The following is a 24,232-nucleotide window of genomic DNA, read 5'->3' as shown; positions in this document are numbered from 1 at the left end:
CTGCCTCATCAGTCTCGACTAGTGAGTCAGACATGGAGCAACTGAGATGTTCAACATGCACACAGACACATAAGTACTTAGGTAGTAGTATTTAGATTAATATATAAATATGTTTTGTTTTTATAAATAAGTTAAAGATCAGCATGTGCCATTTCCAACTTTGGCCTCTGAACTTGTATATATATTGTTTTGCCTCTTTTTTTGTGTTGTTTATTGAGTCCTGTTATTGTCTTGTCTTCCCTGGACGATGTGTAGCCTGTTTGTGGAAAAACCGCCATACACCGATGATCTCGAGGATACAGATACACATGTAAACATCCCAGCAGTGGAAACCAAAGCTTGGGTTCTCCCCTGTTATTTTTGTTCTGGGAATGCTGTCACATAAATGACCCCCAGGTGGCTTCTGTAGATGGGACCTGTGCTGTTTTCTTCACACCATCCTGTTATTACCTGTTAGACAGGGAATAGCTCACAATCTTTGTACATCGACAAGTTGTACTAATGTATATTTATTTATATATATTTATATTGAAAGACCCCAGCTTACTAGCTTAGCCTAACGCCATTTCGAGTAAGGTCTGAAAAGCACGGAGTGTCTACGGCCGGCCACCTGTCCCCAGAAAAGGGTACTAAAGGTCAGAAAAACAACTTGGAGCCAGACAGCAGGCGTGTCGAGCTCGGGGAAAAACCACGAGCTGTCCTGAGTTTGAACCTGGCCTCATTTGAATCGTCCAATCAGAACCCTGTAAACCATGCTCCTCGTGCTCCTGCTGCCAGACCCTATAAAAACCCTCCACTCCAGCCCGTCGGCGCGCCAGTCTCTTGAGCCTCTTGAGGGACTGTGTTGCCCCGGGTACCTGTGTTCCTGAATAAAGCCTCTTGCTGTTTGCATCTGACTTATGGTCTCGGTGTGATCTCTGGGCGAGGGTCTCTCCAGAGGGAAGACTACCTTCGGGGGTCTTTCATTTGGGGGCTCGTCCGGGATCAGAGACCCTCCGCCTCGGGACCACCGACCCACTGTCAGGAGGTAAGCCGGCCGGCATTGGTGTATGTCATCTCTGTCCTGTCTGAGTGTTGTCGGTTTGTCTGAATGTTGAATGTTGTCTGTTTGCGCGCCTGAATCGGTCTGGAGTCAGTGGGGCTGAAGGAGCTGACGAGCTCGGACTTCGCCACTGCGACCCTGGAAGACGTTCCACGGGTCTCTGAAGTCCCCTCTGGGGCACAGGAAGTCCCCTCTGGGGCACGAGAAGTCCCCTCTGGGGCACGGTTTGAAGTCCCCTCTGGGGCACGGGAAGTCCCCTCTGGGGCACGGTCTGAAGTCCCCCCTGGGGCACGGTTTGAAGTCCCCTCTGGGGCACGGTTTTTCGGGGCCACCCCGAATCGGAAGAATACGTGGTGTTGGTAGGGGACGGAGAATTCAAACACTCCGTGACCCCATCTGAGTTTTTGCTTTCGGTTTTACACCGGAGCCGCGCAGCGAAACTGTTTCTTGCTTGTGTTGTCGGTTCGTTTTGTGTTCTTTGCCTAATCCTTCTCCATCCAGGAGTTAATATGGGACAGACTGTCGTTACCCCCTTGAGCCTAACTACTGACCATTGGTCGGACGTAAAAGGCCGGGGGAGAAATGAAGGTGTAGTCATCAAGAAAAATAAATGGATGACCCTCTGTAAGGCTGAATGGGTCATGATGAATGTAGGATGGCCACGGGAAGGGGCATTTAATCTCTCTCTCATTTCCCAGGTTGAGAGGAAGGTGTTTGCCCCTAGCCCCCATGGGCATCCAGACCAGGTTCCCTACATCACCATTTGGAGATCCCTGGTTGAAAACCCATTCCCCTGGGTCAAGCCCTTCCTCCCACAACCCCCTCTTACTCCCCAGCCTTCGGCGCCTCCTAACCCCCTTTCTTCTCTCTACCCAGTCCTTCCCCACAGGGAGCCTTCCAAGCCCCCGTCCTTCCCCCTGACCCTAACTCTCCTCTCGTAGACATGCTGGTGAATGAACCGCCGCCCTACCAGCCGACCCCCCCAGCGTCACCCGCGGCCCCTGCGGCTGTACCCGCGGTGGCCCCTGCTGCGGTGCCGGCCATGGCCCTGCGGCTGCACCCGCGGCGGCCCCTGCCGCGGCGCCGGCCGCGACCCCGGCGGCCGTGCTCGCGGCGGCCCCCGCTGCGGCCCCCGCCGCGACCCCGGCGGCTGGGCCCGCGGCGGCCCTAGTCGCGATGTCGGCTGTGACCCCCCCGGCAACCGACCCCCCCGTGATGACCCCGCTCGCTGGGGACTCGGAGGAAGAAAAAGAAACAGTCCAGTCCCCATCGCAAGCCGCCTCAGGGGTCGCCGAGCCGGCCCCCCCACTGAGTCCAAAGCCTTCCCGCTTCGGGAAGGACCCAACCATCAGTTACAATATTGGCCCTTTTCTGCCTCAGACCTTTATAATTGGAAACAACATAATCCCCCTTTCTCCAGGGATCCTGTTGCCCTGACCGGCCTAATTGAGTCCATCCTAGTGACTCACAGGCCGACTTGGGACGACTGTCAGCAGCTCCTGCAGACCCTCTTAACTGTAGAGGAAAAGCAGAGAGTTTTCCTGGAGGCCCGGAAGCAGGTTCCGGGCGATGACGGGAGGCCAACCCAACTCCCAAATATCATCAAGGCAGCTTTTCCCTTGACCCGCCCAGACTGGGACTTCAATACACCTGAAGGTAGGGAACATCTACGTCTCTATCGCCAGTTGCTCTTAGCGGGTCTCCGAGCGGCCGCCAGAAGGCCTACCAATTTGGCTCAGGTAAGGAATGTGATGCAGGGAAAGGAAGAATCACCCGCTGCATTTTTAGAGAGGCTGAAGGAGGCTTATAGGATGTACACTCCGTATGATCCAGAAGACCCAGGGCAAGCACCAGGTGTCATCTTATCATTTATCTACCAGTCCAGCTCAGATATCCGAACCAAATTGCAGCGGTTGGAAGGTTTACAGGCGCTAGGTTTGCCAGACTTATTGAAGGAAGCAGAGAAAGTGTTCAATAAGAGAGAAACTCCTGAAGAGCGTGAGGAAAGGAGATGGCAGAAACAAGAGGAAAGGGACAAGAAACAGCATAGGGAAATGAAAAAGGTTTTGGCCGCCGTTGTGTCTAAGGGACAGCGGAGAGAGGGAGATAGGTCGGGAGAGCGAAGGAGGCCACCCCTTGATAAGGATCAATGCGCTTACTGTAAGGAGAAGGGACACTGGGCCCGAGATTGCCCCAAGAAGCTACAAGGACCCCGCCGACCCAAGCCCAAAACTGTGGACCTCCTTAGTCTAGAGGACTAGGGGAGTCAAGGCCAGGAGCCCCCCCCTGAGCCTAGGATAACCCTCAAGATCGGGGGCAGCCCGTGACCTTCCTGGTTGATACTGGTGCCGAACATTCAGTCCTAACCCATGCCGGAGTGCCTCTTAGCCGGCATTCTGCACTGGTGCAGGGGGCAACTGGAAACAAGAGGTATTACTGGACTGCCGAGAAAAAGGTCCAACTGGCATCAGGGCAAGTAACTCATTCCTTCCTGCATATACCTGAATGCCCCATCCGCTGTTGGGACGGGACCTATTAACCAAATTGAAGGCACAAATCTACTTTGATGAGAAGGGACCAAGGGTCACGGGTCCTAAAGGAGACCCCTTACAAATCCTTGCCCTCAGCTTAGAGGAAGAATACCGGTTGTTTGAGGCAGAACCCCCGGAGAAATCACCTGAAGAGCTACAGAACTGGCTGAGAGAGTTTCCTCAGGCCTGGGCAGAGACTGGGGGCTTGGGGCTGGCACGCGATCAGCCGCCGCTGATGATCTCACTAAAGGCCTCCGCGACTCCCGTTTCAATCAGACAATACCCAATGTCACGGGAAGCTCATGAGGGGATTAAGCCCCATATTCGGAGACTCCTGGACCAAGGGGTGTTAAAGCCCTGCCAGTCACCTTGGAACACCCCTCTCTTGCCTGTTAAGAAACCGGGGACAGGAGACTACAGGCCGGTCCAGGACTTGAGAGAGGTCAATAAGCGGGTGGAGGACATACACCCCACGGTGCCTAACCCCTATAACCTTCTGAGCACCCTCCCACCGACCTACGTCTGGTACACTGTGCTAGACCTGAAGGATGCCTTCTTTTGTTTAAAACTGCACCCTCAAAGTCAATTGCTATTCGCTTTTGAATGGAGGGACCCAGAAAAAGGGCTCTCGGGACAATTAACCTGGACCAGGCTCCCGCAGGGCTTCAAAAATAGCCCAACCCTCTTTGATGAGGCCCTACATGCAGATATGGCCGGATTCCGGGTCGAACACCCAACCTTGACTCTGCTCCAGTATGTGGATGATCTACTCCTGGCGGCCAGGAGTCGAACCGAGTGCATGGAGGGCACTTGAGCCTTACTGGCCAGACTTGGGCAGAAGGGCTATAGAGCCTCAGCCAAAAAGGCCCAAATATGCCGAGACAAGGTCACCTACCTAGGCTACACCCTGAGCAGGGGGCAAAGATGGTTAACAGAAGCAAGGAAGGAGACGATAATCTCCATCCCCCCTCCTCGGAACCCCCGCCAAGTTCGAGAGTTCCTGGGTACGGCTGGGTACTGCCGCCTTTGGATTCCTGGCTTTGCCGAACTGGCAGCCCCATTATACCCCCTCACTAAACCAGGGACCATGTTCCAGTGGGAGGAGAAGCACCAGAAAGCGTTCCAACAGATCAAGAAAGCCTTACTTGAGGCCCTGGCTCTGGGTCTGCCAGATCTGACCAAGCCCTTTGAGCTGTTTGTGGATGAGAACTCAGGCCTTGCTAAAGGGGTACTGGTGCAAAGATTGGGACCTTGGAGGAGACCTGTAGCGTATCTGTCCAAGAAATTGGACCTGGTGGCTACAGGATGGCCTCCATGCCTCCGCATGGTGGCAGCCATTGCCGTATTACTCAAAGATGCCGGAAAACTGACTCTGGGACAGCCGTTGACTGTGCTGGCCTCCCATGCAGTGGAGGCCTTGGTCCGACAACCACCAGACAGATGGCTTTCTAACGCCAGAATGACTTACTATCAGGCTTTACTACTGGACTCAGACAGGGTAAATTTTGGGCCAATAGTTTCCCTTAACCCTGCTACCTTGCTGCCACTGCCTAGCCCCTCCGAGGAGCATGACTGTCTCCAGATTCTAGCTGAAGCACATGGCACCCGCCCCGATCTGACAGATCAGCCGCTTAAGGATCCAGACGTTGTCTGGTACACAGATGGGAGCAGTTTCCTGGAAGAGGGGGAACGCAGAGCCGGGGCAGCTATAACCACCGAATCGGAAGTGGTATGGGCATCGTCGCTCCCGCCCGGGACATCGGCCCAGTGCGCAGAACTGATTGCGCTCACCCAAGCTCTCCGGATGGCAGAAGGTAAGAAGCTCACAGTTTATACTGACAGCAGATATGCCTTCGCCACTGCGCATGTCCACGGGGAAATCTACAGACGAAGAGGCCTGCTGACGTCCGCGGGTAAGGAAATCAAAAACAAAAAAGAGATCCTAGACCTCCTAAAGGCCCTGTTCCTCCCGCTCCAACTCAGTATTGTCCACTGCCCGGGGCATCAAAAGGATGACTCTGCGGCAGCCAGAGGGAATCGGCTGGCAGATCTGACTGCCCGAACAGTGGCTTCCCAGCCAGTAGGAAACAGCCAGTTAATGGCTATACAAGAACCACAGCCTGAGAGAGACCCCGTGCCCTATAGCCCAGAAGACCATGAGCTAGCAAAGAAAATGGGGGCGGACTGGGAACAAAGAAGACAGGCATATATACTAGGGGACCGGATGGTCATGCCAACCTCCCATACCCGATATATGCTGAGATTCCTCCATGCATTGACCCATTTGAGCAAAAACAAGATGAAGACCCTATTAGACAGAGAAAACACCGGGGCAGTGCTGCTGAACCAGGATCAGGTACTCCAGCAGGTAACTTCTACCTGCCCAGCCTGTGCTCAAGTAAACGCAGGAAAGGTTCATCTAAACAAGGGGGTTCGCCAAAGAGGCCATCGTCCTGGTGTTCATTGGGAAATAGACTTTACAGAAGTAAAACCTGGACTCTACGGGTACCGGTACCTCCTGGTCTTCGTGGACACTTTTTCCGGATGGATTGAGGCATTTCCAACCAAGAATGAGACGGCTAACGTGGTAACAAAGAAACCGTTGGAGGAAATCTTCCCCAGGTATGGGATGCCTCAAATATTGGGGTTGGATAACGGGCCTGCCTTCTTCTCCCAGGTAAGTCAGAAGGTGGCCAAACTATTGGGGGTTGATTGGAAACTTCATTGTGCATACCGCCCCCAAAGCTCAGGACAGGTAGAACGAGCTAATAGAACAATCAAGGAGACTTTAACTAAATTAACGCTTGCAACTGGCACTAGAGATTGGGTGCTCCTACTTCCCTTGGCTCTCTACCGAGCCCGAAATACTCCTGGCCCACATGGCCTAACCCCTTTTGAGATCATGTATGGGGCCCCACCTCCTGTTGTAAGCTTTCTCCATCCTGATATTTCATCTTTTGCCACCACCCCTACTTTAGAGGCACATCTTCAAGCCCTCCAACTGGTGCAGAGGGAGATCTGGAAGCCCCTGGCCAAAGCTTATCAGGAGCAGCTAGACAAGCCGGTGGTGCCCCACCCCTTCCAGATCGGGGACTCCGTTTGGGTCCAACGACACCAGACCAAGAACCTGGAATCACGGTGGAAGGGGCCCTACACTGTCTTGCTGACCACCCCCACTGCACTTAAGGTCGACGGGATTGCTGCATGGATCCACGCCTCTCATGTGAAGGCTGCCAGGGAACCCGACCCAGCAGGATCCAGAAAGTCAACATGGACAGTGCGCCGCACACGAAACCCCCTAAAAATAAGGTTGGCCCGCAGCTCCTCTTCCTCCCCCTCCTCTTAATCTCCGCTTACCCCCAGGGGACTAGGGCGGCAGAGAGCCCGCACCTAGTCAAGAGGCTCACTTGGCAGGTCATCTCACAACCTGGGGAGACGGTCTGGCAAACGACCACCCTTCACACCCCCTTTACATGGTGGCCTAACTTGCACCCAGATCTCTGCCAACTAGCAGCAGGGTCAGAGGACTGGGACATCCCTACCACTGACCCCATGAACCCCAGAGCACCAGACGTCTGTCAGGATGGTAAGGGAACTTGCAAATGTAGTGACGAGAGATACGGATGCAGTCACCCTGAAACCAGGGCAGCCCTGTCACAACTAACCTTCTACGTCTGCCCCCCGGGATGGTAGGGACAGAAAGATGATTAGACAATGCGGGGGTTATGAAAGTTATTTCTGTAAAGCATGGGGATGTGAAACAACTGGTAATACTTATTGGAAGCCTTCATCCACTTGGGACCTAATTAGGGTAAAGAGGACTACCCAAGGAGAAAGCCACTCATGGCGTCCCCTTACCCAAGGACATTGTTGGGGAACTGTCACGTTAGGAAGAGATAACACTTACTGGAAGGGGGGGGCCCTGTGTAAATTTCACCTGCAACCCCCTGAATATATCTTTCACTCAGAAGGGAAGGGAGATAACACAAGACTGGATTAAAGGTAAAACATGGGGACTTAGACTCTACATGATAGGACGGGACCAGGGAGTCGTATTTACGATTAAGCTTAAAATCACGGAGCCCTCCGCCTCTATAGGTCCCAACCAGGTTCTCTCTGACCAAAAGCGCCCCTCTCTACCCGCTCCGGCACCCCCCGAGGGCTACCCCCCGACCCAATTCGGCCATTCGCCCAAGCACGGCTCCGAATGCTACTATAACCCCAGTCACCCCCCAGCCACCCAGGCCCGGTACAGGAGACCGGCTATTGAATCTTATAGAGGGCACTTACTCAGCCCTCAATGTTACCAACCCAAATCGGACTCAGGAGTGCTGGTTATGCCTAGTCTCCACACCTCCCTACTATGAGGGGGTGGCCGTAGTCGGAAGCTTCACCAATTCTTCTTCGCCCCCGTCAGGATGTGCCTCAACACCTCAGCATAAGCTCACAATCTCCGAGGTGTCAGGACAAGGACTATGTCTGGGGACAGTACCCTACACCCACCAACACCTGTGTAATCGCTCCCGGGCACTTGTTCCAGGACCCCACTATCTCGTGGCTCCCAACGGGACTTACTGGGCCTGTAGCACTGGACTTACACCATGCATATCCCCCTCAATACTAACCAACACGGCCGATTATTGTGTGCTCATAGAACTGTACCCCAAGATAATCTACCGTACACCTGAAGATATCTATGCCCGGTATGAAACAGGGGTCCCCCGCAGAAAAAGAGAGCCAGTCTCGCTAACCCTGGCCCTGATACTAGGTGGGTTAACTATGGGAGGAGTCGCCGCCGGAATAGGCACAGGTACCACTGCCCTCATGGAAACCAACCAGTTCAGACACCTCCAGGCTGCCATGCATACCGATATCCAGGCACTGGAGGAATCCGTGAGTGCCTTGGAAAAATCACTCACCTCCCTGTCTGAGGTAGTTCTGCAGAACCGGAGGGGATTAGACCTCCTCTTCCTGCAGGAGGGGGGGTTATGTGCTGCCCTTAGAGAAGAATGTTGCTTCTATGCGGATCATACTGGGGTGGTAAGGGATAGCATGGCTAAATTAAGAAAGAGATTAGAACAAAGACAAAAACTCTTTGAAGAACAGCAGGGGTGGTTTGAAGGATGGTTCGGAAGGTCCCCCTGGCTCACCACCCTCATCTCCACCCTTATAGGACCCCTTCTGATTTTATTGCTCCTTCTGACGCTCGGGCCCTGTATCCTAAATCGACTTGTCCAATTTATCAGGGAACGTGTTTCTATTGTTCAGACCTTGGTATTGACCCAACAATACCAACGACTCAACCAGGTGGAAATGGAGCCACATCCCTATTCTTCCCCATGAATGGAGGATTCCATTCCCCGAGATAAGAAAATGGGGGAATGAAAGACCCCAGCTTACTAGCTTAGCCTAACGCCATTTCGAGTAAGGTCTGAAAAGCACGGAGTGTCTACAGCCGGCCACCTGGCCCCAGAAAAGGGTACTAAAGGTCAGAAAAACAACTTGGAGCCAGACAGCAGGCGTGTCGAGCTCGGGGAAAAACCACGAGCTGTCCTGAGTTTGAACCTGGCCTCATTTGAATCGTCCAATCAGAACCCTGTAAACCATGCTCCTCGTGCTCCTGCTGCCAGACCCTATAAAAACCCTCCACTCCAGCCCGTCGGCGCGCCAGTCTCTTGAGCCTCTTGAGGGACTGTGTTGCCCCGGGTACCTGTGTTCCTGAATAAAGCCTCTTGCTGTTTGCATCTGACTTATGGTCTCGGTGTGATCTCTGGGCGAGGGTCTCTCCAGAGGGAAGACTACCTTCGGGGGTCTTTCAATATGAATAAAATATTTAGTATATAAAAATATACTATAAATATATATAAATATATAACATGTAATATATAAATATATGTGTAAATTACACACGTATATATGAATATAAATATAAATAAATAAATATATATACATTTTAATTTATTTTTTTATTTTATTTTACAATACTATTCAGTTCTATATAACAGTCACAGATTTCCTTGTTCTCTCCCTTCCTGCCTCCCCTTCCCCCCAGCCCATCCCCCCATTCCCACCTCCTCGAGATCAAGGTCTCCCCTGAGGACTGGGATCGACCTGATAGACTCAGTCCAGGCAGGTCCAATCCCCTCCTCCCAGATTGAGCCAAGCGTCCCTGCATATGTCCCAGGTTTCAAACAACTAACTCATTCATCGAGCCCAGGACCTGGTACCACTGCCTAGATGCCTCCCAAACAGATCAAGCCAATCAACTGTCTCACCTATTCAGAGGGCCTGATCCAGTTGGGGGCCCCTCAGACTTTGGTTCATAGTTCATGTGTTTCCATTCGTTTGGTTATTTGTCCCTATGCTTTATCCAACCTTGGTTTCAACAATTCTCGATCATATAAACCCTCCTCTTTCTCACTAATTAGACTCCCAGCACTCCACCCGGGGCCTAGCCGTGGATGTCTACATCCAGATTCCTCAGTACTTGTATGGGGTTTCTGGCACAACTATTAGGGTATTTGGCAATCCCATCACCAGAGTAGGTCAGTCCCAGCTGTCTCTCAGCCATTGCCAGCAGTCTTTTGTAGGGGTATCTTTGTGGATTTCTGTGGGCCTCTTTAGCTCTTTGTTTCTTCCTTTTCTCATGTGGTCTTCATTTACCATGGTCTCCTATTCCTTGTTCTTCCTCTCTGTTCTTGATCCAGCTAGGATCTCCTGCTCTCTTTCCCTCGACCCTCGCTCCCCACTCATGTCCAGGCTGTTAATGTAGATCTCATCAATTTCTCCACGTCTTTCTTGGGGTCCTGTTTTCCAGGTAGCCTTACTGGTGATGTGAGTAGCAGTCCAGTCATCCTTGTTCCACATCTAGATTCCTCCTATGAGTGAGTACATACCATATTTGTCTTTCTGAGTCTGGGTTACCTCACTCAGGATGATTTTTTTTCTAGATCCATCCATTTGCCTTGCAAACCTCATGATGTCATTGTTTTTCTCTGCTGAGTAGTATTCCATTGTGTATATGTGCCACAATTTATTTATCCATTCTTCAGTTGAAGGGCATCTAGGTTGTTTCCAGGTTTTGGCTATTACAAACAATGCTGATATGAACATAGCTGAGCAAGTGCTCTTGTGGTATGATTGAGCATTTCTTGGGTATATGCCCAAGAGTGGTAGAGCTGGATCTTGGGGGAGATTGATTCCCTATTTTCTAAGAACGTGCCATATTGATTTCCAAAGTGGTTGTACAAGCTTGCATTCCCACCAGCAGTGGAGGAGAATTCCCCTAGTTCCACATCCTCTCCAGCATAAAGTGTCTTCAGTGGTTTTGATCTTAGCCATTCTGACAGGCATAAGGTGGTATCTCAGAGTTGTTTTGATTTGCATTTCCCTGATGAATAGGGATGTTGCGCAATTCTTTAAATGTCTTTCAGCCATTTGAGTTTCCTCTGTTGAGAATTCTCTGTTTAGTTCTAAAGCCCATTTCTCAATTGGACTGTTGGTCGTTTTGGTGTCTAATTTCTTGAGTTCCTTATGTATTCTGGATATCAGTCCTCTGTCAGATGTGGGGTTAGTGAAGACCTTTTCCCATTCTGTAGGCTGTTGCTTTGCCTTGTTGACTGTATCCTTTGCTCTACAAAAGCCTCTCAGTTTCAAAAGGTCCCATTGATTGATTGTTTCTCTCAGTGTCTGTGCTACTGGTGTTATATTTAGGAAGTGATCTCCTATGCCAATGCGTTCAAGACTACTTCCTACTTTCTCTTCAAGCAGGTTTAGAGTAGCTGGATTTATGTTGAGGTCCTTGATCCACTTGTTCTTAAGTTTTGTGCACGGTGACAGATATGGATGTATTTGCAGCCTTCTACACGTTGATATCCAGTTATGCCAGCACTATTTGTTGAAATGTATATATATTTCAATATATATATATATATATATATATATATATATATATATATATATACATTTCAAGACTTATTTTGTGCATGTATTTGTGAGTGCCTGAAGAAACCAGAAGAGGGATCAATTTCCCTGGACCTGGAGTTGCTGGAAGGTGAAAGTCTCTTCATCTGGCTGTTGGGACTCAGGCTCTAGTCTCTGCAAGAGGAGCAAGCAGTTCTAACAGCTGAGGTTTTCCCTCCAGACTTCATCTATTGAGTGTAAATACAACATGAAATAACAGATTCCCAGTCACTGCTAGCTCTTGTATTCTACACAATCCAGAATGCTTCTGAAATATCTATGATTATGAGTTAGCTAGACCCAATGCTTACAATGAGCCAAGCCACTACTGCCTTCAGAGCCCCCTAAGCAGCCTTTGCTGAATGATACAGACCCAGGTGATAACATCACATAGACTCATGAGCTCATCTTTGCTAGGAGTCCTCTTTGCCTCCAGCTCTGGTGAGCACTTCCCAAACCTCAAGCTCCAAGAGTTTCCTCCCTCTGCACACACACACTTGTCAAATATTCCTCCAGTATCCTTACCAGGTGATCCTGGTCACTGTTGCTCTCAACCCTTTTCTGTGCCCAGCATCATCTGTCTTTGTTTGTGCTGATTGTTAGTTTGACTGAGTTTAGAATAGTCATGGAAACAAATCTCTGGGAATATCAGTGAGAAAAAGACAGCTGAACAGCAACATTCATCTTTCTGGTTTTTGATTACAGATGCAATATGACCAACTGCCTGAAGGTCTTGCTGGCATGCCTTCCCTGCCACGATGGGTCTATCCTTGCAAATTTTGAGCTAAAGCTAACTCTCTGTCATTAGATGACTTTTATTGGGTATTTTTACCTCAGCAATAAAAAAATAATAAATAAAATGCTAAATATTCCTAACACTCCACTCTATCCCTTAACTCATCAAGTGCATCCTCACTGAGATAATGCTTTTGTTTCCTTTTTAACAAGGGGAAAACTGAGACATGGAGACTAAGGAGCTCCCCAACATGGAAGACCTGTAACTTGTCCCAGATAGAAAAAACAAGATTTGGAGCTTGAATGACAGTTCACTGGTCAAGAGTGCTTGCTGCTTTTGCAGATGGCTAACATTTAGTTCCCAGTACCTAAATTCTTGGTTCACAATTGCCTGTAACATCAGTTGCAGAGCAGGTAGCACAGCATCAGGCCTGTATGTTCTCCTACACTCAGGCACATACACATACACATGAAATAAATAAACCTCAAAAAAAGAAACCAACGACTGTTGTTGGTTGATTTTTATTCTTTGGCTCTTTCACTCTTTGTTCTTTGCTCTTTTGGGGGACCCACCACCCAGCTCCCAAATCAATCACATACATAGTCTTATTCTTACTTATAAATGCCTGGCATTGGCCTGGCTTATTTCTAGCCAACATTTCTTAACATAAATTAACCTGTCTATCTTTTGCCTCTGGGTTTTATCCTTTTCTATTTCTATAAACCTTTTCTTTTCTTCTTATTCTGTGTCTGGCTGTGTTGTTGGGTGGCTGGCCCCTTCTTTTCTTGCTCCTTCATCCCCTCTTCCCAGATTTCTCCTATTTATTCTCTCTGCCTGCCAGCCTTCCCTATCCTCTCTCCTGCCTTGCTATTGACCATTCAGCTCTTTATTAAACCAATCAGGTGTTTCAGACTGGCAAAGTAACACAGCTTCACAGAGTTAAACAAATGCAACATTAAAAAATGCAACAATATTTGCATCATTAAACCAGTGTTCCACAACATGAACAAATGTAGCACATCTTAAAATAATATTTGACAACAAACAACCTTCAAAGCTCATTTTTTTTATTGTGTGTAAATCTCTAGCCTTCCTGTTTTCAGTTTGTGGATTCCAACCCCAAGTCAAAGGGCTTGCTGCATGTCTGTGTCTATGCCTCACCCGGATGGGCTATAATCATCTCTTCTTTTCCAAGTCTCAATTTCTTTACATGGAGAAGTGGTGCAAAGAAATATACTTTGCTTTCAAAGCCCATGAGATACTCTGGAGAGAATTCCTTCATTATCTAACAAGAATTCTGTAGAGAAGCATTATTTCTTTCTTTGAATTTTGAAATGAAACTGGAAAGTAGACCACATACTGTGGATGTGGTGCTGTGGAGACAGAGATGTTCAGTGATGATGGGAAGCTTGTCTGTACAACTTACTTTTTAAAAACTGACATTTGGACATAAAGTATAAAAATTAAAATTTTAAAGTTCATTAAGATACTGAAAAGACTGAATAGATCTCTAGAAAAATCAGATGAGACAACTGCAAAGATGGAAATGAGAGGCAGAAATGAACTCTTCATAAGAGGTCTAAAAGGAAGTGTTTCCCCTCCAAACAATTCAAAGTCAGCTTTAAGCCTTTTTCTTTAAGAAGAAAAAAATCAATACTCTACAATGTTTCCATGTAAGCAATGTATCTTATCTTTTATTTTACCATCTAGCACCACAACTTAAGAAATATTTTTAAAAAGGAGAAATTTTATCACAATGTTTGTAAAACTAAAACATTCCAAATATAAATTTTCTTCTAATTAATGTTTGTTGCTATTGTCATTTTCCAAAGTTGCCTGGACTGTCCACCTTATCCTAGATGGTTCCAAAGATGCCATTTTCCTTTTACCTCATACTTCCCCCTCTCAACCTCTCTCACAGACACATATTCTAGATGTCTATTAATGTTAGTACTTTCAAACTTTTTAGTCTACTTCTACCCAGTAAATATCCTCTTAAGAAACTTTATATATTCCTAAGTACACAATAATCATTTGTGTGATATTTCCAAATGCTCATCACTTTCCCAATATCTTTATTTGAGCACAAGAATTCTTCTATTCTTCTATTCTAATGTTAGTAGCTGGGCCCACAAAAGAGTGTGTAGGGATGACAAAGAGATTTTGTGATACAAATTTCAGCAGTGGTTTTTCCTTACTTGCTTTTAAACATAAGCTTTCACTTATGTAGGCCTATTTGCCATAATTGTGTGTATGCGTGCATGCGTACGTGCGTGCGTGCATGTGTGTGTGTGTGTGTGTGTGTGTGTGTGTGTGTGTGTGTGTGATGGTTTGATTGATAATGTCCCCCAAATGCTCATATTTGAAATATGCTCTAGAAATGAACATCTACAGTGAATTAAGATAATTAGGTTTTAGGAATTGTAGAAAATGCTTTAATATTTTTTATAAAGAATTAAGATTGATATATAAGATGTGCTTTACTGCTTGAGGCAAGTATCCTGATACAGAGAAATGGTCTGAAGGAGATTTTCATCTTGGAACATCTTACAAGACGCATATTCCAAAGTCCGAGTTGTATTATGTATCCCTAGAGGTACAGAGAATGTTCTCCTGCTTTCCTCATCAATTTTGGGCCACATGGACAAAGATGTGAGCAGTGCTCCATAGAACAATTTTGCTAATGATGCAAAACACAACAGGGCTTTTAAAATGCTGAGACTCTGGTGCTGTGTACCATGGGGCTTTAAGGAGAACTATAGGAAGAAAAAGTTGCTGTGTAGACTCATATCTCCAAGCATGCCAAGACTGAGGTAGGAGATGGCATTGCAAGCTTCCCTTCTGTAGTTCTGTTGATTAAGCTCCCAGCTATCTAGTCTGTGTTGGTATGATTTGTTAAGATCACAAGGAAATGACTGACCTGGGAAAACTTTGATTATGATGGTCAGCCTTGTGTGAATGTTGGACTGAAGATATTCTCAAAGTCCTACTTCATTATCCTGGGCTTCCATCACCAAAAATATTCTGGTTTTGAATCAATTGTTTCTCTAATGAGTTTCCACTCTACTTGGTAAGTACCTTTCCAAAGCATGATCCTGGAGAAAGTAATTAAGACACTTACAACCTTGTTAGTTGCAGAAAAGAAAATTACTCATGTTCATGGAAACTCATCAGATGAAACATGTATCTGGAGGATTCTTCAAGGATACTAGAAACCTTTTCTCTATAAAATCTCCCTTTACATCCTAGGAGTAACAATCTCCTGAATGCCTGATATATCCTTGATATTGAAATTAGTAGTTTACATATACCGTATCATTTATCTGCTTAATGACTCATGAATTTTTTGAAGTTTTATATATAGAATAATGTTGCTGGGTGTTTCCTTCCTAGAACTGAACTTAAAATAATCTTGGTTCCTGGACTCCCTGTGAGTCCAAAACAAATTGATTACTGGGAGCATTCATATGGGTCTGCCATTCATCTCAGCTGCATGTTTGGGGAAACTGTCCTGCTCACAAGTGGGCTAAGCCACTTTATATGCTCTTCATTTTATGAGGCTTGTGGGTGGCGAGCTGAGGTAACATTGTTGTCCAAGCCCACAGTCACACTATTTTAAAACTCCTTTCCTTAGGAAGCAGGAGTGACTGTTGGCAGAATCTGTGTTCAGCATGCTACTTGTTTCCTGCTTCAGAGAGAAAAATGAGTAGACTCAATCTATAAAGGCTTTTTTCAAAGCTTTAGCATATGAGGAAGTCATGGAGACAATATAAGAAGCCATGATTACAGCCATGATTAGTGAGATTGATGGAAAGGTGCCAGCTGAGCGGACACCTGAACCTTCCAATCTCTTCTACATCATCAAGTCAGTCATCAAGTGCCACTTTAGGGCTTACTCAAACATCCAAAGGTGGCACTATCATAAATTTTGTCATAGTTCCAAATATGCAAGAGTCCTGCTGACTTCAGTCTCAGCTAGGATTCCTTGTTACTGACACACTCTATCCATCTGGGCCCGTGAGTGCTATTTGGTTTTTAACGTTCACCATGCTTCCGTAATACCTTACAGAGTTCTTAACCATACCTCCTCATCTCTTTGCTTGAAGGCAGATAACATTAACACACACGTAGTTTCTGAAAACTGGGCACTCTTTCTCCCTCACCCATACTTTCCCCCGAGGAGTTCTTACATTCATTGGTGTCCTTCTCTGATACCCAGCTTCCCTTAGCAATCAGCTAGGAACTTCTCCTTCTTGTAGAACCCTTATGTGTCCTCTTGGGAACTAGCTCCCAATCTGGCTTCCTTCCAGAACATTTCTAGATTCTTCATTATTCTCATGATAATTAATTTGGGAGAGGGGTTCGAGATGGGGTTTCTCTGTGTAGCATTGTGCTTTTCCTAGAACTCACTCTGTAGCCCAGGCTGGCCTCGAACTCACAGAGATTCCCCTGGCTCTGCCTCCCGAGTGCTGTAATTAAAGGCATGCACCACCACCGCCCGGCTTTGATAATTAATTTTTATATGCCAGTCTTTCCTTCATTTCCACTAGAAGTTCAGTCCCCTGAGGGCATACATTTGTTTCGAGGTTCTTTTTATGCCTACACTGCATTTTTTACACCATCAATAAACTTTTCCTAAAGAAGATCTTAGTCATGGGAAACATTATTTTAAAAAAAAAAAAAAAAACAGGTTACTTATCTCCCTTCCTAATTAGAGTCCTGCCCCCCATTTCTTCCATTTCTCCAATCAGATCACCTGTAACCTGCTATTCCCTTCTCTATTACTTCTATACCTACCCCTCCAAACCCAGAAATAGGCCTTTTATACATTCCTGGTTTCTGTAGTTACTCCCAGATAAGAGCTCATATCTGAAGAGCTAGAGCTAGGAGCCTCAGATGAGAGAACATGTGACATTTGTCTTTCCGGGTCTGGGGTTATCTCACTCAATATGATTTTTTCCTAGCTCCGTTCATTTCCCTGAAAAGTTTATGATTTCATTTTCTTTACAGCAGAATAGTATTTCATCATGTATATGGACCACATTTTCATTATCTATTCATCAATTGAAATACATTTAGGTTGTTTCCATTTCCCAGTGATTATGAATAGAGCATCAAAGAACATGGTTAGCAAGTATCTGTGAAGTAGGATGTCAATTCCCTTGGGCATATACCAAACAGTGATACAGCTGGGCTATGGGATACAATTATTTTTATCATTTTGAGAGTTCTCTACAGTGATTTCTATCGTGACTGTATCACTTTGAAATCCCACCATCAGTGAATCAGGGATCCTTTCCTCCTGCACCCCCCCACAGCATTTGTTGTCAGTCATTTTGTTGACCTTTGCCATTCTGACTGAGGTAAGATGAAATCTCAAAGGAGTGTTAATTTGCATTTCCCAAATTACTAGGGATGATGAACATTTCTGTGATATTTTTTAGACATTTTATTTTGAAAACTCTGTTTATGTCCCAGGTTCCTTTTTGTTAGGTCATTGATATTTTTATTGTGTTCTTTTAGTTCTTTATATATTCTGGATATTAATCCTTTACCATATGTATAGTTGGCAAGGATTCTCTCCCATTCTGAGGGCTCCATCTTTACCTGGTTTATTGTTTCTCTAACTGTGCAGAAAAAATACAGAAGAAGAAAACGGATATTAAATAAAAATAAGAATGTCTGAAAAAGTCATAAAAATCATGCTACTATCTACCCAAAAACTATAATACATGCAGGTACATGAATAAATATACATATATAGTTTAAGTGGAAATTCCCTGCAAGTGTCAGAAATCACCTAACAAAACCTCTGATACTAGGCATTAACACTCTCCTTTTGAGTTGTTTGTCAAAGTTGTCCAACGATTTCCATTTCTTGTACTTTCCATTCTTGTCATTGTCCTTGGTTGCCATCCAGAGTACGAAGGTAAGTCCCTACTGCTGAAGACACCATGTACTTCAGAAACATGGCCCAGAGGTGCCTGAGCTGAAACTGACCTGAAAGCCTCCTCTCTGGGGGATGGCTTTCATGGTACAAGAAGGTATCATGCAAGCTTCTAAAGAAGAGAAGCAACCAGCAGTCCTACCCATCTATATCTGTGAACTACAACAACAACCAGCATGGCACAATAGCCCAAAGGGGCAGTTGTGGCATACATACCTTAGTGGTAACTAAGTGCTCTCTAATTGAACTTAAGAGCCATTGAAAGGAGGGGAACTATGCCCAAGACTTTGAAGTCATGGATCTTGGAGGAGAACCTACAACCATCACTTTACTAAAACAGCATAATACCTAACTACATTCCAGATATTTGTCCATATAACCACAGATAGGTTTTCTCCTCATTCTTCATCAAGAAAACATCTTTTTGCAACAGACAGACCATTATAGAAAAACCACAAGAAATCAAAATGAATTGATGGGAAGTCATGCATCAATGGGTACATCTATAAAACTATCTTTCACCCAATGCTTAGGGATCATTACACAAGAGGAAATGGAAAGATTATAAAAATCCAAGTATCAGAGAGTTTGCTGTAAGATTGAGTCTCCCAGTAATATCAGAAGCTATCTTCTTAAAAATCTCACCAGCATGACTACCTAACCTTTAGATGAACCAGGGCAACCAAAAATGGACATTCAAAAGTGGATGGGGAAAGAACAGGAAGCCGCAAGCCTACACAAAGAACCACAGACAATTAAGGAATGTTGAGAGCAGGAGAAATAGTCTTTCCCGGGGATGAGGGTAGTTATTGGTTATCCAATACAAACAATATAGTTTTAAAACTATACATACAGGCCTGGAGAGATGGCTCAGATGTTAAGAGCACTAGCTGGTCTTCCAGAGGTCCTGAGTTCAAATCTCAGCAACTACATGGAGGCTCACAACCATCCATAATTAGATCTGGCGCCCTCTTCTGGCCTGCAGGCATACATGTGGGCAGAACACTGTATACATAATAAGTCTTTAAAAAAAAAAACTATACATACACGTAACATCATAAAGACCGAGTAGGTAACATCATACAGACTGAGTAGGTTATATTTCTATATTTAGAAATTGTTATTTATGTATGTAACAACAATTAGTGAAAAAGAGACCCTTACTTTAAAAGAAAGCATGAAGGGATATATGGGAGGGTTTAAAGGGGAAAAAAGGGAAGGGGTGAATGAAGTAGTTATAGTATTATCTCAAAGTATAAAAGAAATAATTTTAAGAAGTGTTTCACTAGGCTAGGACTTGCCAATAATTAAAAAAAAAGAATTATAGAAAGAGAAACAAAAATACAAGTGCAATAATTGCCAGTATTTCTGAGGACTCTTTTGTGGCCTGCAGATGTGATACCTCACCTCACGTACATTCACTGTGTCAACAAATCCTTTTAGTAAACTCCTAAGGGAGAAACTATTATTTTTTATTATTTTGTTTGTTTTTATTTATTTTATTTTATTTTACAATAGCATTCAGTTCTACATAACAGCCACAGATTCCCTTGTTCTCCCCCTTCCTGCCCCCTCCCCTTCCCACCAACCCACCCCCCATTCCCACCTCCTCCAGGGCAAAGCCTCCCCTAGCCTGAGACTGGTAGACTCAGTCCAGGCAGGTCCAGTCCCCTCCTCCCAGATTGAGCCAAGCATCCCTGCATAAGTACCAGGTTTCAAACAGCTAACTCATGCAATGAGCCCAGGAACTGGTACCACTGCCTAGATGCCTCCCAAATAGATTTGAAATCCAATTGGAGCTACTTACTTGATAAGAAACTTCAGAAAGGCTTTCAAAATATCTCTGTTTTATTTAAGGCAACTTTTATAGCACGGTTTGCCCATCGGTTTGCGTCGGGAGAAACTATTATTGACCCCATTATATAGATGACAAAACAGAGATATTTTGAAAGCTTTTCTGAAATTTCTTATCAAGTAAGTAGCTCACATTGGATTTCAAACTAAACACCCACTAACAATTAAGTCATTGAAACCAGCAGTGCTCATTTAAAAGATGGATTTTGATATCTTTCTCTGTAAGTGTTCAATTAATTACTGAGAATTTGACAGGCTCATGAGTCCGTTGGTGCTGTTCTTGCACAAGCATTTTGCTCAGAGGAAGAACACTGCATGCAAATCCACGTGCAGATGCCAAGTTATAGTTTTGCTTTCATCAGAGGAATCAATGTCATTTTCCATGAATTAGCTGTGAATTCTTTTGTCAGCAATTAAATTGCACTTAATCAATTAAAGAGAGAAAAGCCATCTGTCAGGTGTGTGAACCTAATTATCCATGACGCTTTGAATGACCAGTATATAATGGCAGTGATTTTACTATGAAGAATTATAATTAAAATACACAGAAGTTTACAATTACATTTTGTGTGAAACTCAACGGCTTATCAAATATCTATTTCTGGGAGAATAGTCATACTTTGGCATGATAAAGAAGATTTTATGGGAGAATGCATCTGAATAAATGCATTTGATGTGGGGCCAGAGATATACAATGCCTCCTGTGAAAAATAATAACCACTTCATCCAAAGATGCTTATATTGGATACATATTTTGGACATGCTGCCTATATTTTTTGGACACCCTGTAGTGGGCACCATGCTAGACATTGTAGGGATTGGGGATCAACAATACACTATTGTTACATGCAGCGCTTTAAGGTTGTGGATTCAATATGAGAGATCTAAAATTTCCAGTATATAAAACCATCTTCAAACAAATTCTTAGTTAATCCACACATATGGCTCAGAAGTGCATACTTGTATTTTTCACAAAGTCACCATGGTTGGTAAGGAAATAAATTGGTAACCAAAAATATATCTAACACAGTTAGTGTCTAAAATCAATACAGACATTCTAAGTAATTCTAAGATTAAAAATTCTCTTATGGGCAGAACACTAAGAGTTTTCCAAAAACCCTTTAAAAGGATAGCTAAAGAAAGCTATTTTTCTTGTCTAGTTTGGAGAATCATGGAAATTACACACTTTTTTTTATAGTAGTGTTAGCAGAAAGCAGAGAATTATCAACATAGCTGGTATATGGACAATTACATCTGAAAGTTACAGGCTCAATTTTGATTTCAGACAAATACATTTATGTTTAATCAAGACTGACAAAAAAATACTTAGTTTGGCTTATAAAGAACACAAGAAAGACCATGAGGGAAAGAGAAGCAGCAGATGATGGATGGTGTACAAGTAGAATGTTAACCTGTCATTCACTGTCTTCGCTCATCTAAGTAGAGCTGTGCCTATTGCTCTGCTCACCTCTTTTTTTGCAGTTTCCAACTCCTTCCTTAAAAGTATGACATACAGCCAGGTAGTGGAGGCACACACCTTTAATCCCAGCACTCAGAATGCAGAGGCAGGTGGATCTCTGAGTTTGAGCCCAGCCTGGTCTACAGAGTGAATTCCAGGACAGGAAGCACTAGAGAAACCCAGTATTGAAAAAAAAAGTATGATGTACCTTGGCAATCCTGAATTATCTAAACTTACACAATAATTTATTTTATTTGCCAGAGCAATCCATTTTTCATTCATTCTCCAATAATTATTAAGTTGTGGAAGAGAGCTCATTTGAATGTTCCAAATAATCTATTGTGAGAGAGAGCTGGAAATGTCCCATATTCCCCAATATCACAATAACCCAAGAAGTTTTGAATCTCATCTATCACAGAGAAATAAAACTTTCAGGACTCCAGAGGATACTGGTAGCTTAGCTGTCTGTGTATGAGATTTGAGTTCATGCCTCAGCAAATTTACAAATTACAGTATGACATATTGGCTCATGAATAGGCAAAACTTGAAGCACTAAATCTGCAAATGTCAAGGGTCCACTCTATTACAAATGCCAACAATGGCATAATCAAGGAGTCAAGTCCTTGAAATTTAAAGTTGTTTCTAACCTCCACATTGTGAAGAATAGCCAGTCAAGAAAAACTTAAATGTGATGATGACACCAAACTCTACCACTTAGGTAATAATGTGTAGTTTGTTTTATTGAAGGTGTTGTTCTTCATTTCAAGACAAGACAGTTATTAATGAGAAGGGAGGCAATTCTAATATTTTGGCACCAGGAAAGAGATTCCTTTAACTAATATAAATGTCAACAAAGAGGACAGTGTAAGAGACAATGGTGCAAAAAATGGGAGGAAGGCCTTGGGCACACATAGAGAATCAAATTGAACTGATCGTTATTTATATTTCCATTGGTAAACTTCAGAATGAGTCAGAAAATTGTTTCATAGGGACCATGCATCCCACCAAAGAATTCGATTATACCAGATTCTGTTTTTATCTAATAAATCACTGATTTTATCTAAGAGGTCCTGAGCCTGTAAAATGTTCAGTTAAAATTTTCCATTTCCAACTTCATCTTCTCTCTTCTCAGCTCTTATGCAAGACTAGATCCCACAGCTACAAGACCTGTACAGCGGCACTCACAGACTTCACCCAAGCATTGGCAACTCATCTCTTCTTTGATCTTAGAATTAACGTAATGCATAGGCCAAGCTTATGAATCCCATATACCTTTAGCTATAGCAAACTTGACTCTTCTATGTAAAGATGTACTCATTTGATGTCAAGAATGTGTGTGCTTGTATTCATACAAATGTTAGCCTAGTGTACAATCCCATGTTCCACAAATGTCCTGGAGAGGCTCTTCTGAAAGGAGCCCATGACCTTTCTCTGTCAGGGTGAACTGGCTCATGAACTGATCTTCCTCCTTTCATCTTCTATCTTGAAGTTTCAAAGACTCCACCCCACAAAAGTAGCTTTTGCTTCTACAATCCTAAACTGGAAATCATCAAGTTCCTAACATAGCACCTATTTTGTTTAATAGTGGCAAAAATCCATGAGGTTGGAGCTTGTAATCACCTTGTTACATAATATAGAATCCATCAATATAAAATCATAACTCTCACAGCTCTCAGTTCTTCTCAGTCGATAAATGTGATAGTTTAGTCGGGAGGAATATATGAATGGCTATATAGGGCCCAGGAACAGGGATTTAGGTTTTGCCACAGTCCATGTCCAACATGATAATAATTTGAAGAAGTTTTTCTAGTACCAGGACAAAGACATGAATCAAGGTACTTTTCAAATATTCTAGAGGAAATATCACAGTGGCAGGTTATAGCCACAGGGCAAAATCTCAACTCCAAGCCTCAGATCCTTAGCATTTTCATGGGTGAAAATTAGGGGTTTGTGAATATATTTCAAACAGTTCTATTTGATAGTCACAAGGGTCTCATTCAGACAGAGATGGGAAAGGAGTGGCTATTAATGGGGCTAAAACAGTTGAAGATGAATTGTAATTAGAGTTTAGACTTGCAACATTCCAACCTCTCTATAATGTTTGAAGTTAATCAGCTAAACAGAGTGTCAATGTGAAGTGTGTCTCCTGGCCAAAGGAAGTTTTGACTTTCGTTAGCAAGCTCAAAATGAGTAAGCATCATCAATTTCTCTTCTCTCTCCACCCCTTCTCTCTATATATCCATCTATCCTCATGCTCCTCTCAATCAGTTTTCCCCCATCTCTATCTCATATATTTTGTATTGTCATGTACTTACAGTCTCAGCTCTAAACTACAACGACTTGTGTCAGCAGTGGGGGCATCAGGAGGCACAGCAAAGCACCACTGTCAGCAGCTCTAGGACTTCCCTTGTCCTTTAGGATTCGCTTCTCAAATAAAGTCTGACCCTTTGCTCGTCAAAAAAAAAAAAAAAAAAAAAAAATCAGGATGAGGCACTATAAAGCCGAGTTGGAGTTTATTAAAAGAATAATTTTTACACAGGTTAATAAAATAAGAGAGGCCTGGGAAAAGAGTTAGACACACAAGAACATCCCTGGTGGATTTTCACTTCATTGTGTTTACAAAGACCACATGTGCTGTTGTAATGAGTTCTGAAGCAGCTATTTTCAGAGCGTTGTGATGAAATTATGTAAGTTCACAACA

At 44.4% G+C, this 24,232-nt stretch overlaps 1 protein-coding gene across 1 annotated transcript; it reads left to right on the top strand.

Annotated features, from left to right (window-relative positions):
• The first annotated feature begins 1,389 nt into the window (after nucleotides 1–1,389).
• Nucleotides 1,390–7,556, top strand: LOC119088608. Its single transcript, XM_037208838.1, is given in 4 exon segments — nucleotides 1,390–1,884; nucleotides 2,029–3,352; nucleotides 3,355–3,552; nucleotides 3,555–7,556. Coding segments are annotated over 4 exon segments (5,220 nt in total). The 5' UTR covers nucleotides 1,390–1,551; the 3' UTR covers nucleotides 6,920–7,556.
• Nucleotides 7,557–24,232: the final 16,676 nt, after the last annotated feature.

Source organism: Peromyscus leucopus, chromosome 10, assembly GCF_004664715.2.
Source record: "Peromyscus leucopus breed LL Stock chromosome 10, UCI_PerLeu_2.1, whole genome shotgun sequence".
In the NCBI taxonomy this organism is placed as follows: Eukaryota; Metazoa; Chordata; class Mammalia; order Rodentia; family Cricetidae; genus Peromyscus; species Peromyscus leucopus.
The sequence above is the reverse complement of the archived record's forward strand: the minus strand, read 5'-3'. Positions and strand labels throughout refer to the sequence as shown.